General features: G+C 38.4%; 2 protein-coding genes across 6 annotated transcripts in view; one reads left to right on the forward strand and one right to left on the reverse strand.

The window, feature by feature from the left end:
• LOC135098630 (uncharacterized) overlaps positions 1-2145 on the forward strand; it is a 76707-nt gene extending 74562 nt beyond the window's left edge. The window contains exon 2 of the transcript XR_010267210.1: positions 1882-2145. The gene's annotated coding sequence lies outside the window, so the exon portion shown is untranslated. The remainder of the gene's footprint in view (positions 1-1881) is intronic.
• Positions 1-18171, reverse strand: part of LOC135098627 (uncharacterized) — a 35505-nt gene extending 17334 nt beyond the window's left edge. For 3 of the 5 annotated variants that reach the window (XM_064000975.1, XM_064000972.1, XM_064000976.1), the window contains exons 1-2: positions 15379-16663; positions 13773-13854 (exon numbers count right to left, since the gene is read on the reverse strand). In XM_064000975.1, coding sequence (XP_063857045.1) covers positions 13773-13854; positions 15379-15420 — 124 coding nt within the window. In that variant the 5' untranslated portion in view covers positions 15421-16663. Of the gene's footprint in view, positions 1-13772; positions 13855-15378; positions 16664-17532; positions 17969-18084 lie in introns of those variants that run through there. The other 2 variants (XM_064000973.1, XM_064000974.1) reach the window with 2 other exon arrangements.
• Positions 18172-18766: the final 595 nt, after the last annotated feature.

An 18766-nucleotide genomic window follows, 5' to 3' on the forward strand; every position in this document is an offset into this window, starting at 1 on the left:
AGGTAGGCAGATATTTAGAAGCAGACAGAAAGACAGATAGGGAGAAACAGAAACAGATGGAAAGACAGAAAAAATAAATTGTTAAAATAAACAGATGGACAGATCAACCATATGAAAGCACTCTTAACAAAATCTCTAAAAAAAAAATAGAGTACAAAAAAACAGGAGGAAGCAACACTGAGGAGACCCCTACAAGCCCACAACAGTCTACCAACCCTCCTCCTTCCTCTGGTCATAAAGGTTACCAGAGATATAAGCCACCATCAGGGGTACACAATGCTCAGCCACCTCACATAATGTATGTGGGCTTTCTGCATTTTCCTTGCCCTTTACACAGATTAAAGTATGACATTATACTTGACAATTTCCATGGCAGTAACCTCAGTAACCTTCTCAAACACTTCATAGTATTTACAGTAAGTTTAAAAGTAAGGCTAGTAATAATATTTTATATCAGATATAGAATCTACCAGATAGGCATTCACAGGAATAGGCCTGGTAGGCTTCTTATAATGCTGTTTTATATCTGATATAGTAAGCAGTTGGAAAGAAATTACATATAATGGCCATTAGATGAATTTCAGCTTACCTACTTGTGACAATATTTCTTTCATGGCAAAATTGAAGCTTGCACCACAAACCTCAAGTAAATATCATCCTAAAGTCTCCTTTAGGAAACAAATAAATATGGATTTGTCTTTGAAAAGGAAATTACTTTTTGCTTTGTCAGAGCTGCTCTCAGAGATGGGAAGACCAGCATGAGGGTAATGGTCACAACCAGCAGGATGTCCTTGCTTCCCCACCCTGCCCTCTCTACCTGCCCTTGCTCCTTATCTTCCCCACCTGCCAATGCCTCCCTCCCCTTGTCTCCCACCTTCACCCACACACCCAACATTAATGAGTTTTTAATACTGTGAATCTTTAAACTCTTATATATGCATATTATTATGAATATTCTTGTCTTCTTTCAACCACTCATTAGCTCCAGTATTAATGAGTTTTTAATATTATGAATCTGTGACCTTTCAGCAAATGCATACACTAAGTATCAGTGAATGTACCTATGTTTCCATTACTAAAGATCCTTTTAATAGATCATTTTGAAAAATTTCCAATACAAAGCTATTTTCACATTTTCTATTGAACAATTACATAATACAGGACCAGTTTTGAATGGGAAGCATTTGCAATAAAAGTGATATAACATTGGTTATCTATTACATAATCTTTGCTATACAAAAATAATTGCTGAAGAATAAACAGTACTGTCCCTAAATTATCTTGCTGTCCCTACAGATGACTGCCAACCAACTGCCATGTAATTACACCTCCTGACAATCTTCCATCTCCTTAATGCATCTCTTATCACACTCATCTCCCACCCCACTCCACTCCTTCTTTCCCTCCATCAATCAGTGACGGTACAGGTGCTGGCCTCCTGTCACCACCCTTTTTGCATGGCTACAAGTGTCTTCCACCCCAACCCTTTCCATTAACACACACACTACACATCCTCCTGCACTTGCCCTCATCACCCAGCATCTCCTCACACCTACTTACTTTACTGGTACAATAACTCATACATTATTAAATGGTAATATTACATAAAAGTAGTGATGAAGAGTAACACTGCATTATAATTCAGTCAAAGCATTTTATTTTATTGTGTTATTTAACATATTTTTGGGCAAATACTTTGGCGATGAACTATGAATATGTTAACATAGGAACATAAGAAAACAAGGGAAGCAGCAAAAAATCAGGTCTGCACATGGCAGTCCATATATGAAACATTCCTAAATATTCCCACCTATCACCCTCATTCACAGCATGTTGCTTGCCTGGCCCAGAACTCACTAATTCCTTCATTCATACCTGCAGAAGCGTTGGCCTCCCATCATCATACAAATACATGGAGGTGTTAAAAGGCTACCTAACACAAGTGTGCCATGTTAAGGCAGTGTGACAGTCCTACACTTCATTCTGGGAGTCAGGATGATGCAGGGAAAACAACCATGACAAGAAGGACTGAGCATGACAATTCAGGATGGTGCTGGTATCCAAAATATTGGTGACTTGTCAGTTTTGAGCACGGATTGAGCATAACACAAGTAGCACACTCCATGATTCATTGAAACACTTGCTGTATATATATATATATATATATATATATATATATATATATATATATATATATATATATATATATATATATATATATATATATATATATATATATATATATATATATTGCTACTTCATTTTAAACTGAGGAGTACGACCAGTATATCATTTACCTACTAGCATCAGTCAACTCTTATAGCATTTACCTTTGCATATTTAGTATTTACCATTCCTTTTCTCTCTAATGACTAAAGGAGATTCAATGAAGACTTTTTTAAACCTGCTTCATTGCTATTTTTAAAAAAAGCTCAACAGAAAAAAGAGCTTCAGTCAGATTATCTAACAGATCTGAATTACGAGCTGACTCATTTAACTCTTTCTTACAAATAATAATGAATCTTATGGCCATAACAATTTTTGTGTGTTTAATTTCTCCCAACATCAACAGTAAACAACTAACTCATAAGCCCACAACTCTCATCTTCATGTATGTTAATCTTCACACTAACAGTTTGCTGAGATGGAATGATTTATGCTTCCAAGGCAATTTAGTGAGCATAATCTAATCTTAGTTCCCAAGTGACTGATGTGAGTAACAAGATGAAATATCAAGACTTGCAAAGACATGATAAAGGTTATCAGGTAGCAATTTAGTTAACATGTCTAGTCCTAGTTCCCCTGTGATTTCTATGACCAAAAAGATGAAAAGTTACAACTTGTGATGAGACAGTAAACACCAACAAGTAGCAATTTAGTGAACATATCTAATCTTAGTTCCTAAATAATTTATGAGTAAAAAGATTAAAAAGTAAGACAAGTAGCAATTTAGTTAATATATATATATATATATATATATATATATATATATATATATATATATATATATATATATATATATATATATATATATATATATATATATATATATATAATATTAGTTTCCACATGACCCATACAAGTAAAAAAGATGAAAATTAAGGCTTATGCAAAGACAGTAACAAGAGTATGACATATTATATTCTTCAAAACCATATTGTGTTGCATCAATAAAATAATATCATTAAGAAATAACTTCTTTCATCTATTGCATATTCAACATGAGTATGACACATTTATATTCCCCCCCCAAAAAAAAAATAAATAAATAAACAAAAACTAAAAAAGACTGTAACTCACCAATAAATTAACATTAGAAAATGAATTTTTACAGAAGAGATGCCATATGATCTGTAAAAATAGCTGACTTCATCCTATAAGGGTTCACCTCATTTAGTGGCTAATTCAAGCTCTTTGTTCTGGGAGGAGTTGTGGTAAATGTGAGGGTGTGCACAAGGTCACTTTCAACAGAGGTGATCTGTATGGGTGACACAATCCTCAAGAGCTTGGAGAGTTTCACCTTTAAGACAGCCAGTTATACACCTCTTTCTTGTCTTAGGGTTCCAACACAGTAACTTTGCCAAATCATGAAAAAAATGTACTGAAAAAAAAATGCAACTAATCTGCATGTTTAGGATGGCAAGGAGCTATCTGGTGTCCACACCACCACAGCACTTAATCCTTACCTACACACACACACACACACACACACACACACACACACACACACACACACACACACACACACACACACACACAAAACTTTACTAGTCTGAAATAAGAGACAAATATATACAATACATAAACTCTTCAATTTTCCATTAGATTTATAAAGTACAGTATCTGATATGGTGCAATTTGCTGGAGAAATGAGAGAGAGAGAGAGAGAGAGAGAGAGAGAGAGAGAGAGAGAGAGAGAGAGAGAGAGAGAGAGAGAGAGAGAGAGAGAGAGAGAGAGAGAGAGAGAGAGAGAGAGAGAGAGAGAGAGAGAGAGAGAGAGAGAGGTGGGGGGGAGTTGGCAGACTACTGAGAGACAGAGGCAGGCAGACAGGAGGATGAAAGTAGAAAGATGCAAGACAACACATGTGAACATGGGACCAAGAAGACTGGTGGTGGTAAAAGTCCCTGAGTCTAGGCAGCTGAGAGTCCTGCTAGGAGCCTGATGTCCCTCCCTTGGCCCACTCATCAAGACACACGCACACACACTCACACACACACACACACACACACACACACACACACACACACACACACACACACACACACACACGAACGAAGGCTTCATATTTGAGAGAATCCAAGAAAAGCCGAGGACGGTGAGATGCTTGAATGATGTAACAAATACAACTTCTCACAAAGAAATGTTAATATATCTGGAGGAGTAGAGTAGAAGAAGAGGAGATAATAATGGGGACATGAAAAAAGAATAACTATAAATACAGACACAAAAGTGACTCAAACTTTGCATATTACTGCAACTAAATAAAAAAAAAAAAGAATTCTTAGCAGTTATCAGGGAACATAATTATATCATACCAAGAAGACATCACACCTTCCTGTACAATCCTACTTACTGCAGTATAAAACTTCAACTAAATGTATTCTCCTTGCCTTTCAAGATGCCACTTCAAGATGAAAAAAATACCCACCTTTCATCCACTAATTTATTTAACTATCTCTTTTAACAACAATATTACTCATTATCTTATATTTCTAGAGTTAAGTAAGCAATATGGTGTAGTAGCAATAAGCTCCCATCATGACTTGTGTGGGAATTGCTGAGTGAACTTTACCATTCCCTCCCCCACCAACGAAAAGATGGTCACATTCCTTAAGGTGGCTCCCTACTACCCATGAGCCTCTGTGGCTATGGGTATAAAATCCAAAATCCATTAATCATAGGCCACAAAATTCTGACCACCTACTACAACCACAGTCTTTGTCTCCCTGGTGACTACCTTCCTTCCCCTACAACCTTCTCTCATGATCAAATACTGTGCACAACATTCTTATAATATATGATGAAGCTATCTATCCATCAGCATGCTACCTTTTGGGGGAAAACTAATAATTCATGTGCACAACATTTTTATAATCTATGATGAAGCTCTCTATCCTTCAGCCTTTTTAGTGAAGATTTTACTTATTCATTACACACAAGTTAAAGGCCATGACGAAAAATACAAATAAGTACAGAAATACAAGGCACAAATTTAAGAATGCAAGACAAGAATGCATAGGAAATGCACATAATTGAAAACTTTAAGAAGAAATTCCTTTCTTGTCAAGCCCAAGTGAAGACAGAGCAAATAGTAGAGAAAAATATTACCACCACCTTTTGCTTCTGCCATTGCCCCACCTCTTCCCAACATGACTGAAATGGCTCCAAATAATGGCTAATGTAAGGACAAAGTGACAGGTGGGAGGAGCAAGGCAGGGTCCTAATGACGCGCTGCCACACACCAACATTGCCCCCTCAGCCCAACCTTCCACACACAGCCTTATCATCATCCTTTCCTCAACACATCCATTGTCTTTTGCATCCCAGAGTAAGCTACACTGAGAGCTTAACCAATGTACCCTGTGTCTGTCAGAAATGGAAAGATAATAGTGGCCAGACACACTCTTTCCACAGTCTTACCACCATCCTTTCCTCAACGTAATGTCCTCAAACGTAATGTCCTCTGTAATTACGCCCAATCACAAAGAGCGGTTTTATATGCACTTTTTTTCTTTTTTACTAACATTTTTTTTTTTTTATGTAGGAAGGATACTGGCCAAGGGCAACAAAAATCTAATAAAAAAATGCCCACTGAAATGCCAGTCTCATAAAAGGGTCAAAGCAGTGGTCAAAAATTGGTGGATAAGTGTCTTGAAACCTCCCTCTTGAAGGAATTCAAGTCGTAGGAAGGTGGAAATACAGAAGCAGGCAGGGAGTTCCAGAGTTTACCAGAGAAAGGGATGAATGACTGAGAATACTGGTTAACTCTTGCGTTAGAGAGGTGGACAGAATAGGGATGAGAGAAAGAAGAAAGTCTTGTGCAGCAAGGCCGCGGAAGGAGGGGAAGCATGCAGTTAGCAAGATCAAAAGAGCAGTAAGCATGAAAATAGCGGTAGAAGACAGCTAGATATGCAACATTGCGGCGGTGAGAGAGAGGCTGAAGACAGTCAGTTAGAGGAGAGGAGTTGATGAGACGAAAAGCTTTTGATTCCACCCTGTCTAGAAGAGCAGTATGAGTGGAACCCCCCCAGACATGTGAAGCATACTCCATACATGGATGGATAAGGCCCTTGTACAGAGTTAGCAGCTGAGGGGGTGAGAAAAACTGGCGGAGACGTCTCAGAACACCTAACTTCATAGAAGCTGTTTTAGCTAGAGATGAGATGTGAAGTTTCCAGTTCAGATTATAAGTAAAGGACAGACCGAGGATGTTCAGTGTAGAAGAGGGGGACAGTTGAGTGTCATTGAAGAAGAGGGGATAGTTGTCTGGAAGGTTGTGTCGAGTTGATAGATGGAGGAATTGAGTTTTTGAGGCATTGAACAATACCAAGTTTGCTCTGCCCCAATCAGAAATTTTAGAAAGATCAGAAGTCAGGCGTTCTGTGGCTTCCCTGCGTGATATGTTTACCTCCTGAAAGGTTGGACGTCTATGAAAAGACGTGGAAAAGTGCAGGGTGGTATCATCAGCGTAGGAGTGGATAGGACAAGAAGTTTGGTTTAGAAGATCATTAATGAATAATAAGAAGAGAGTGGGTGACAGGACAGAACCCTGAGGAACACCATTGTTAATAGATTTAGGAGAAGAACAGTGACCGTCTACCACAGCAGCAATAGAACGGTCAGAAAGGAAACTTGAGATGAAGTTACAGAGAGAAGGATAGAAACCGTAGGAGGGTAGTTTGGAAATCAAAGCTTTGTGCCAGACTCTATCAAAGGCTTTTGATATGTCCAAGGCAACAGCAAAAGTTTCACCAAAATCTCTAAAAGAGGATGACCAAGACTCAGTAAGGAAAGCTAGAAGATCACCAGTAGAGCGGCCTTGACGGAACCCATACTGGCGATCAGATAGAAGGTTGTGAAGTGATAGATGTTTAAGAATCTTCCTGTTGAGGATAGATTCAAAAACTTTAGATAAGCAGGAAATTAAAGCAATAGGATGGTAGTTTGAGGGATTAGAGTGGTCACCCTTTTTAGGAACAGGTTGAATGTAGGCAAACTTCCAGCAAGAAGGAAAGGTAGATGTTGACAGACAGAGCTGAAAGAGTTTGACTAGGCAAGGTGCAAGCACGGAGGCACAGTTTCAGAGAACAATAGGAGGGACCCCATCAGGTCCATAAGCCTTCCGAGGGTTTAGGCCAGCGAGTGCATGGAAAACATCATTGTGAAGAATTTTAATAGGTAGCATGAAGTAGTCAGAGGGTGGAGGAGAGGGAGGAACAAGCCCAGAATCGTGCAAGGTAGAGTTTTTAGCAAAGGTTTGAGCAAAGAGTTCAGCTTTAGAAATAGATGTGATAGCAGTGGTGCCATCTGGCTGAAGTAGAGGAGGGAAAGAAGAAGAAGCAAAGTTATTTGAGATATTTTTGGCTAGATGCCAGAAATCACGAGGGGAGTTAGATCTTGAAAGGTTTTGACATTTTCTGTTAATGAAGGAGTTTTTGGCTAGTTGGAGAACAGACTTGGCATGGTTCCGGGCAGAAATATAAAGTGCATGAGATTCTGGTGATGGAAGGCTTAAGTACCTTTTGTGGGCCACCTCTCTATCATGTATAGCACGAGAAAAAGCTGTGTTAAACCAAGGTTTAGAAGGTTTAGGACGAGAAAAAGAGTGAGGAATGTACGCCTCCATGCCAGACACTATCACCTCTGTTATGCGCTCAGCACACAAAGACGGGTCTCTGACACGGAAGCAGTAGTCATTCCAAGGAAAATCAGCAAAATACATCCTCAGGTCCCCCCAACTAGCAGAGGCAAAATGCCAGAGGCACCTTTGCTTAGGGGGATCCTGAGGAGGGATTGGAGTGATAGGACAAGATAAAGATATGAGATTGTGATCGGAGGAGCCCAACGGAGAAGAAAGGGTGACAGCATAAGCAGAAGGATTAGAGGTCAGGAAAAGGTCAAGAATGTTGGACGTATCTCCAAGACGGTCAGGAATACAAGTAGGGTGTTGCACCAATTGCTCTAGGTCATGGAGGATAGCAAAGTTGTAGGCTAGTTCACCAGGATGGTCAGTGAAGGGAGAGGAAAGCCAAAGCTGGTGGTGAACATTGAAGTCTCCAAGAATGTGGATCTCTGCAAAAGGGAAGAGGGTCAGAATGTGCTCCACTTTGGAAGTTAAGTAGTCAAAGAATTTCTTATAGTCAGAGGAGTTAGGAGAGAGGTATACAGCACAGATAAATTTAGTATGAGAATGACTCTGTAGTCGTAGCCAGATGGTGGAAAACTCGGAAGATTCAAGAGCGTGGGCATGAGGGCAGGTTAAGTCATTGCGCACATAAACGCAGCATCCAGCTTTGGATCGAAAATGAGGATAGAGAAAGTAGGAGGGAACAGAAAAGGGGCTACTGTCAGTTGCCTCAGACACCTGAGTTTCAGTGAGGAAAAGAAGATGAGGTTTAGAAGAGGAGAGGTGGTGTTCTACAGATTGAAAATTAGATCTTAGACCGCGAATGTTGCAGAAGTTAATGAAGAAAAAGTTGGGGGGGGGTGTCAAGACACTTAGGGTCGTCGACAGAAAGGCAGTCCGACCTGGGGACATTTATGGACACCTCCCCAGATGGGGACTCCGAGGCTGGTGTAGGAGTCGCCATGATTTAAAAATTTTTGAGTGAAGGGTGTGTGTGTTATTAGGTGCTTGTAGTTTTGTGTGGAGGAAGAGAGTTGTCTTTAGAGGGCAGGCTGTGACTGCCCCCTTGTGTTGTGAGACACAAAGGGAAACGTTCAGTGAGGTCACAGCTGAGTTTAATGATAAGTTCACAGCACCCCCTGAACAGTGCTTTAGACCTCACTGGGAGTAATTATCGTTTCGGCAGGTGTCTACTGCCTCCTCCTGGCAGGTTACCAAGGATGACTTAGTGGTGGGGCATATGAGGCAAATGCAATGCTGCTAGAGTGAAGTACAATACTGTTTCCTTATGAGATAACACTGTGAATGAAATTTCATATAATTTTCAAATCAGTACAGTCCCCTCCACTTCCATGTTCATCACTTAGCACTGCCAATGTTGTGAACCACCTGCTTTCACTCATACCTCAGACAAATCTCATCAATCCCTCCATCACCCTCCCTCTTACTCATAACGAGTGGAACGTGTCTTGGATGTAAGTCGAATCAGGTGCAGTGGTTCACAGCAGACAATTCACACACAGGCAATGCTAAGTGATGAACATGGAAGTAGAGGGAACTGTACTTCAAGCTGGCTGAAGTTCTGGTTATTTCACATTCATATAATATATATGGAGATAACTAGTAATCATAAGGCAAAGTGTGCCATCATAATGAAGCAGCAACCTCATTGTGCACTGCTGTGCTAAACCCAATCATGTCATCTGCTCATTTCCATTAGTTATAGTCAAGATTCCCTTCTGTGGTAGGAAGACACATAAAGCAGCAAACTCATTGTGCATTGTTGTGCTAAACCCAATCATGTCATCTGCTCATTTCTGTTGGTTATAGTCAAGATTCCCTTCTGTGGCAGGAAGATACAGCCTCACTGTGCACTTTACAGCTACCTTGAAAAAAATACTGCTTCTTTTAGAAAAGGTAACTGAGAGGGGTGCAGTGAAAGGAGAGGGAATTTCTCTTCAGTATTTTTGTTTCTACAATAAGACAAGGCATGTTGTATGTGTCTTGACCTGGCTACCCTCTTCAAGGAGGATGCCAACCAGGTGGGAAGATACAGGTGATTAAGACCATATGAAGTAGCCTGTTTTAAGCAGCTTAGGTTTGTAAGTTGCTGTGGATGGAAGAATATGTGCATGAATGAAAATTAGAATGAATGATGCAAGAAAGGTGTAAGGAAGACTGAAAACTGTATATATATGGATGTATTTTACCTCCAATAAATGCAAAGAAAACTTTTAGGATGGGGTATTAGTGGTGACTATATTAAATGAAACTGAAACATGAGACTCGGAAGCCAAGGAGAGAGGGAAAATGAATGTCATTGAGATGAGATATCTGAAAAAAAAAAAGGTCCTATAACTCACATTATCAATAAGTCAATTTATACAAATGAAGTACCACAAGGATTCAAAGAAGCTAGAGTAAAACCACTGTACAAAAAGAATAACAGACAAGAAGTCAGTAACTACAGACCGGTTAGTATCCTTAATATAATATCTAAAGTACTAGAAAGAGCTGTTTATGATCAGTTATCAGATTACCTTAAAGCAAACAATATCATTTATGAATTTCAATCTGGATTTAGAGATAGTCATTCCACAGATACATGTCTGATTCATTTGTTAGACCTACTAAAAACTAATATATCGAAAGGGGAGTATACAGGCCTAGCTCTCCTAGATCTGCAAAAAGCATTTGATACTGTTGACCATCATATCTTGTGTGAAAAATTAAGAGCAATGGGTGTAGAGTCAGTGGAATGGTTTTATTCTTATCTAAGTGGAAGAAGTCAAATTGTGAAGATAGATGAACATTGCTCGGAAACCAGAAATGTATCCTGTGGGGTACCACAGGGAAACATTTTAGGTCCACTCCTGTTCTTATGTTATGTAAACGACATGAAAATCAGTGTCTCGTGTAAACTTTTGCTATATGCAGATGACAGCATTTTGATTGTTCCACACAAAGATGTAGATTTTATCAAAAATAGACTAAGAAAAGAACTTGAATCATGTAACACCTGGATGATAAATAACAAGCTGTCTTTGCATTTAGGAAAGACGGAAATTATGTTAGTTGGATAAAAAACAAAATAAAAAAATGTAGATGATTTTAATATAACATGTTTGGGTCAGGACATAAATGGAGTAAAATCAGTAAAATATTTAGGAGTTCAATTGGATCAGTGTGTTTCAGGGGAGCTAAATTGTAATCAGATAATCAAGAGGATAAATGCAAGGTTAAAATTCATGTACAGACAAGCAAAAGACCTTGATCAAAAAATTAAGAAAACCTTATGTAGCTCTCTAATTCAACCTCACTTTGATTATGCATGTTCCTCTTGGTACTCTGGACTGAGCAGTAGATCTAAAAAACAACTACAAATTTGTCAAAACAAGATTATTAGATTTATTTTAGGTTTAGACCCTAGATCTCATATAGGACAAGTGGAGAGAGAAAAAGTAAATATGCTTAGTGTCAAGAATAGGGTTAAAGAATTAAAATTAAGCCATGCACATAATATCCATAACAACAGAGGACCAACATATCTAGCAGAACATTTCCATAGGAAAACAAATACCCACACAATTAGGACTAGAAACAATGATTTAAACTTTGGTATGTCAATTGCAAAGGGTCCCTCAGCACATACCTTTTATCATACAGCCATTAAAGACTGGAATTCATTACCAAAAAACTTACAAAACATACAATCCAAACACCTGTTCAAAACATCTCTCAGGAAATATTTACAAGATGAAGAAAGAGCTGCTGAGTCAAATGATTTTACTTATTATTAACCATGATAGTCTTAGTGAAAATACATTGTAATTTTAAATTTTGATTTTATGGATACAGTTGGCAAATAATTTTAGGGTCTAGTATTTCTGTGTACCAGAGTTAAGTGTATAGTGATTCCTGTGCTGCCCGCCCCATCTTGCTGCATAAAAGGGACCCTACTGGAAATAAGTTGCTAAACTTTAGTAGGCTATCCTGGATGAAGAATCTATATATGAAGAGTATGTCTGGAGTAACACATAAGGATTGAATAATGAGTCAGTTGTGAACAATGAAGTGTGAAGGATAACTGGTGTGGAAAGAGAATAGGCTGACTGAGTAGAGCAGAAAGTGTAATGACAATAACATGCCTTCCCTTTGGAGCATCAGAAAAACACTTGAAAAATATATCTGAAGGTGGGACAAATATTTCTACCATGAGGTATAAAGTGCAGTGCCTTGGACATCAGGACCATAAGCAATTCCAGTCCCAAACAATTTGAGGGGCTTTATACCTCCTATCACTAATGGTTTGGGCATGCTGAGAGGAAGAACAGGGCTAAGTGGTGAGGATGTGTGAGGTGTAAGGCTGAGAAGAGAACCAGAAATGAAATGGACAGATGGTGTGAAGAGCATTATATGTAAGAGCGATATCTGTGAAACAAAGAAGAGGTCATGTTTATTAGTGATGAATGGAGAACTGTCATGAATGCACAAACAGAGATGCTGCATTAAGGATCAGATCAAGAGAAGGATCTTTTCACCACATATCACTCCAGAATGTTACACTCAGACTATGGATATGAAGCCACTGAAAGTGGATACTTCCTTTAATGTCTCCCATACAGAGGCTACAGCTCTCCTTACAACAAAGGAGAATCAAATGTCTCCAGCAGTTCACCATGAGAAAGCAAAGAAGAGAATGAGGAAGTAGATTTTAATGTCGTGATGGAAGGAGTACCAGACTTGAAATTGGGTCATTCTATCAGGAGTAAGGAACAAGCCAGGAGCAGCCAATTTCAGCATCAAACCAAGCCAATCCTCCCTTTCCAAAATACTAAGTTAAGATCAACCTTGTCATCTGCATCTGCCAAGCAGCACAGACTTCACTCTTTCTGCAGGACTCTGAATCATGAATCATTAATGAAAGCAAGAGAGAGAGAGAGAGAGAGAGAGAGAGAGAGAGAGAGAGAGAGAGAGAGAGAGAGAGAGAGAGAGAGAGAGAGAGAGAGAGAGAGAGAGAGAGAGAGAGAGAGAGAGAGAGAGAGAGAGAGAGAGAGAGAGAGTTAGCTAGCTTATGCCTTGATCCAAACCTTCAACACCAAGATATCCAAGAGTATGGAGCATTACCAATATCTTCAGCAGATTGTCAATGTGCCTGAGACACTAGAAGAGGTATTTATGAAGAAATCTAAGCATTAATAGGTGAACTGACATTCCACGAGACCATACCATACTCATTCTGATTAAAAAACCCTGCAACTGTGCATCACAGACATAAACAGGCATTCATGAGCATACATTTGAGGTCAAGGTAAAATTGGGAGCACAAGTTATAGCTGCACATGACCTCATCTCCGTGTACACCACTGAAACTGAGATGGATTATATCCCTTACCCAAGGGCACAGAGGTAAGGGATATTCAAATTTTCCATAGTTTACCTTCCCCATGCTTCCCCAGGTAGTCTTTACCAACCAATCCAAAGGATGACAAATGGGTGAACTATGCATCAACTGCCCCAGCCCAGATTCAAATCAGGGCCCACAGATTCATAGTCAAGCACACGACCCGCTTTATCATGGAGGCACAGTGTCAGCTAATATATGAATAGCTACACAATGAATGCATCCTTTTTTTTTCTCTCTCTAAGATGGTAAAACTTCAGTCAACATGAGATGCTACTGTTGCAGAAATGGCCAGGTCTTTATAACTGGCCAATTGTGAGCATTTACTTAGCTAAGACAATATTAAATTGTTAGATAGTACATCATATTCTTGTCTCTCTACATAAAAGAACATTAGTCAGCTTAAGGCACCACTATCACAGAAATGGCCACCTCTTAAAAATAAATGAAAGAATGCACACTAGTTTTCACCAATGCTAATTAAGTATTGATGACTAAAGCTAATGATCCCCAAAGCTTACCTGTCTCAGAGTCCACAGTAAAGCCCAGTTGTAGCCAGAGGTTGTCCTCAGGTTTCTCATCAATGGTGGTGTCACTCTTGGGCTGAAAATATTAAATAATCTTAGTGAAACAGAACACAATGAAAAAGAATAAAATACCTAATCTGCAATCCATACATTGCAAATTTTGTTTGAGTATTGTGAGTCTCACAAATTTGACAGGACATATGAAAATAAGTAAAACAGAACACAGTAAGACAGAACACACAATGCCTGATCTCCAATCCATAGATTATATAAGTAAAACAGAACACAGTAAGACAGAATAGAATGCCTGATCTCCAATCCACAGATTATATAAGTAAAACAGAACACAGTAAGACAGAACAGAATGCCTGATCTCCAATCCACAGATTATATAAGTAAAACAGAACACAGTAAGACAGAACAGAATGCCTGATCTCCAATCCACAGATTATATAAGTAAAACAGAACACAGTAAGACAGAACAGAATGCCTGATCTCCAATCCACAGATTAGAGGTTTTGTTTAAGTATTGCAAGTTTTGTGAATTTGTGGATGATATAAAAATATTAAACAATCTCAGTAAAACAAAACAAAAAATACCAAAGTATTCACACTATACAAGTGTTGTCTGAACATTGCAAGGTTAATGAATTTGACAGGAAGGAATGAAGGACATGAAAATATTAAACAACCTCAGTCAAATAACACAATTAAATAAATTACCTAATCTCTAATAAAGCCAATAAAAAGGTTTGTTAATGGATGAATGACATGAAAATATTAAACATCCTCAGTAAAATAACACAATTAAACAATAAATGACCTAATTTCTAATAAGCCCAATAAAAGTTTAGTTTGAGCAATGCAAGTCTCATGCATTAGAAAGGAGGGACTGTAGAACATAAGATGGAGAGAATGATATAGGGAAAATAATGAAATAAGCTCAAGGAAGGCCTTATAGTGGCATAAGTGAAACACCTTTCTTAGCTCTCGGGTTCTGAGTCACTAACTCTGGCAAGTGCCGCAATTCTGCCCCCTTTATGTGCCCTCCGTCATATTCATACGGGTACCTACGGTCAATAATTCTGCAGGAGGCAAGTTTATCATTGTACTTGCCCTTAATAACATCAGCTAGAGTATGAACACTTATAGACTGAAGGTCTGGGTGTTTCCCAATCTCAAGGATAGGAAGCAACAGAGCCTTGGAGAAGTCACCAGTGAGATTCTCTTCACATTTATAACTTTTGTTTAAAGCCTTCATTATAGAGACATGAGTTTCCGAGTGGCAACAATTCATCTCTGGGTCAGAGGATGACCTGAGTGGATCCAGTTTCCTGAGTTTGGTCTCCACAGTACTGGCACCCATTTCTGAATGTGATCGTTCTATGGGATAAATGTGCCCACAGTTGGAACCATGGTTGTCTGGTGATAAGCTGATTGAAAATTCAGTTGAGTCAAAGAGGCTGGACCGAGGCGTGTCACAAGTACTGGAGGAGAGTGAGTCATCGGCATGGAGTGCCAGAGAGGGTGGTGTAGTGTGGGGATACAGCCAGGTTAGACTTGGGTGAGAAGTTATCATCACTGAACTGAAATGACTTACGCTCTCTTCCCTGCAGCACATTGTCATACAAGTCTTGGGCATTCATGGTAGTAGTGTTTCTTCTTTGCTTGTGCAGCTGTGCTTCTTTACCTACTCAGGTGTTCAGATCCGGTAATTCACTTCTGTCCGAGTTCTGCAAGTTCTTGCTGTACATTCTTGTCCCTTGAAAGCAACATTGCAATTAAAACTAACATAACAAAAGTAACAAAACATATTTGTACAAGAGTTGAATAAAATCATGATTTAAAACGAATAAAATAAAAAATCTATTTATTTGATTTACATCAGATTTTTTATATAAATCAATTCTTTTATTACAGGCAAAAGCAAAGTTTTCTAAGGAGATTGTTGTTTCATTTTGAGCTGCCTGATCCAGCCCAGCTCAACTATAACACTATTCAAACACTAATATCTCTTCAACAACATAGCCGATTGTAACAAAATTTGCACCATATGACAGCACAACTCTATCAATTTTACATAATATAGCTTTCATCTCTTCTATTGGCTGAAGTCAAAGGGTAACTTGTAAAAAGTAGAAGTGTGTCAAAATTGTGATTTTGTAAACCAAACTTCAGTTTTTGCAGGTTTTCATCAACTTTTGTTTGTCTCAACAAAAGTGGACACCAATAAACACAAAATGAAATTTCCTATCCAACAGTACATAGCACAACCATTCGACTCTTGCAATGTTTTTTGCTAGAGTGATCTGAATATTAGTCAAGTGCACAATCTGCAGGGTGCTTCCACTGTTTCATTACTGACAGCTTCGCTCGTCAATCGCCTTCCAGGCACTTTACTGGTTTAACCCTTATAGGGTGGATGGTGTCTATGGTTGATGCAATGTAGAGGCAGGTGGCTTCTATAGTTGACCTGCATTTTGTGGCCTTAATTTCAAATTTTCCAAAGTTCACGGTGGCAGAAGATTGAAGAGGAAGAATTGATAAGTGTGATGCTATTACATTTTAAGTAGTTGGTCAAAGCAGAGTTGAGAAATTGATGGAACATGACCTATTTTCACTGAATTGTGAAAACCAGCCCAGGTTGGAGGAGTGTCCATGAGGAATGTTCCTGTCCTTTAGGGGTTTAGGGGTTGTTCCAGTAACTATTTGTTTCAGTCTTATGAGGCCATTTTCTTGTATCAAACTTGGCCAATGTTAAATGAAACTGTACTTTAATATACATTACCCAAGAGGAGTTTTTCACATAAAAATCATAGCTTAATCAGATCTGTTAGGTTAAAGTAACTATACATAAATACAAAGAAAAAGAAGTGGAACTCCAATCAAACATAAAAGTACAGTAAAAAAAAAAAAAAAAAAAAAAAAAAGATATATATATATATATATATATATATATCATTAGATATTTGACCCAATGTAACATTTCAATAATTTTGAATACAGTATATTTAATTTTGATTTAAATAATTATTTTTTACTATAATTTAAATAAACTTAAATAATTTGACTTAAATCAAACCTACCCTCTCATGCACGTCACAACAAATTTTTCCTGCCATCACCTAAGTGAATAATGTAGTTATTGTCAGTAACAGCCCCCCAAAAATAAGAGGAGATGCAGGGTCAAGGAAATATGTATATACAAGGTGCCCTAATCACATCCTAGCTTAGCTTCCTCTTGTCCCTTCTGCTCCCCTCCCTTGCCTTACCCTCCCACCTCTGTCCTCCCATGCTGTGTGATCAATCAGGCTAACAAACTCCACCCATGCAATACAATGGTGCATAAGTGGACACAATGGCACTCAAAGGATGGACTCATAAATCTCATGAAGTATAATGACAGGTTTAGTGAAATTTCATGTACTACAGGGAGTGTGTCAATGCACTGTGCTGTTCATCTGCATTCACCTGTCACACCACGAACCACACAACAGTCACACCACACCACACACCACACAACCTGTCACACCACGACGTACCACACCCCACAATACCTCAGCCACACCAAACCTGAAGCAAGTCTAGGCCTCACCACACCACACGCCACACTACACATAAACCCACAACACCTTAGTCACACCACACCACACTTACACCAGATCTCGGCCCCATTATACCTCAGTACACCACTACACCACACACCACCACGACAAGCACACATCAAAGAACACCTGACCACAGCACACCGCACCTATACCACGGCATGTGCACACCACGGAGGACACCACACTTCGCTTCAACCAAGCCACGTCAGTCTCAGTAATCCTACGCTGCAGACTCATTCCTCACTCAACTTTACCCAAGCTACTTAACAAGATGACCAGCATGACGCACTGACACACGAAAATCAAAGTATATAAGAGTCGTATAACACTAATCATCTCTGGTTATGACGAGAAAACGGCCGCGTCGATCAACTCTGTCCTCTCATAACATTAGCAAGTGTTCCTGAAATATTTCCTGTCAAGGGATACTTATCAAAACTATCAAGCGCTTATCTATCATTGTGGTAACCTACGACAACAGCTCATTGAAACTTAGAAAGATTAATTATATCACCGGCAGCAGCTCCTTCCCACATCTCTTTTTGGCCAATAATCAGTTTTCTTTCATCCTCCCTAACTGACTGGCGATCAGTTTAAGTCTTATCTACCATAACTACGACCTACGACAACAGCAAGCTTATTAAAACATGAAAAATAAAATAAAAATAAAAATAAAAATAAGCAGCTACAGCTCTTACCCGTCCTCTCATTCTCTCTGTGGCAAAGAAAGTTTGACGTTCTCCAAACGTCTTTCATTGAATATTTAAAAACAATATACCCATGGGATCAGTAAAAAACTATCCACCTCCTACTATATTGACGAATATGTAAAAAATTTAAATACATAATGTGATGAGTTAATAATAAGGGCCTAAAGCTTCAATAGAACAAAGTCAAATGAACGATTAAATTTAAATTATGAAGTGACTCAATCCTTATGTGTTTCATATCTTTAAGTAATGGTTCAAAACTATGAATTATAGTTCTTTTTTTGAGACTGGAATTAATCCATCACTATTTTCTCTCTCTCTCTCTCTCTCTCTCTCTCTCTCTCTCTCTCTCTCTCTCTCTCTCTCTCTCTCTCTCTCTCTCTTAAGTATTCAGGCCAACATCGTAGATAATTCTAAATGAACTAACAAATAAATAAACCATTATAACCATACCAGGCAATATATATATATATATATATATATATATATATATATATATATATATATATATATATATATATATATATATATATATATATATATATATATATATATATATATATCAACAAGTATAACAAATTAAAACCACTTGTTTTTTCAGCCAAACCTATAAGGCAGAAAACTGTACCAGGAACACGTTTATAAAGAATAAACTCTTACCAGAACACAT

Source organism: Scylla paramamosain, unplaced genomic scaffold, assembly GCF_035594125.1.
Source record: "Scylla paramamosain isolate STU-SP2022 unplaced genomic scaffold, ASM3559412v1 Contig71, whole genome shotgun sequence".
NCBI classification, from domain to species: domain Eukaryota; kingdom Metazoa; phylum Arthropoda; class Malacostraca; order Decapoda; family Portunidae; genus Scylla; species Scylla paramamosain.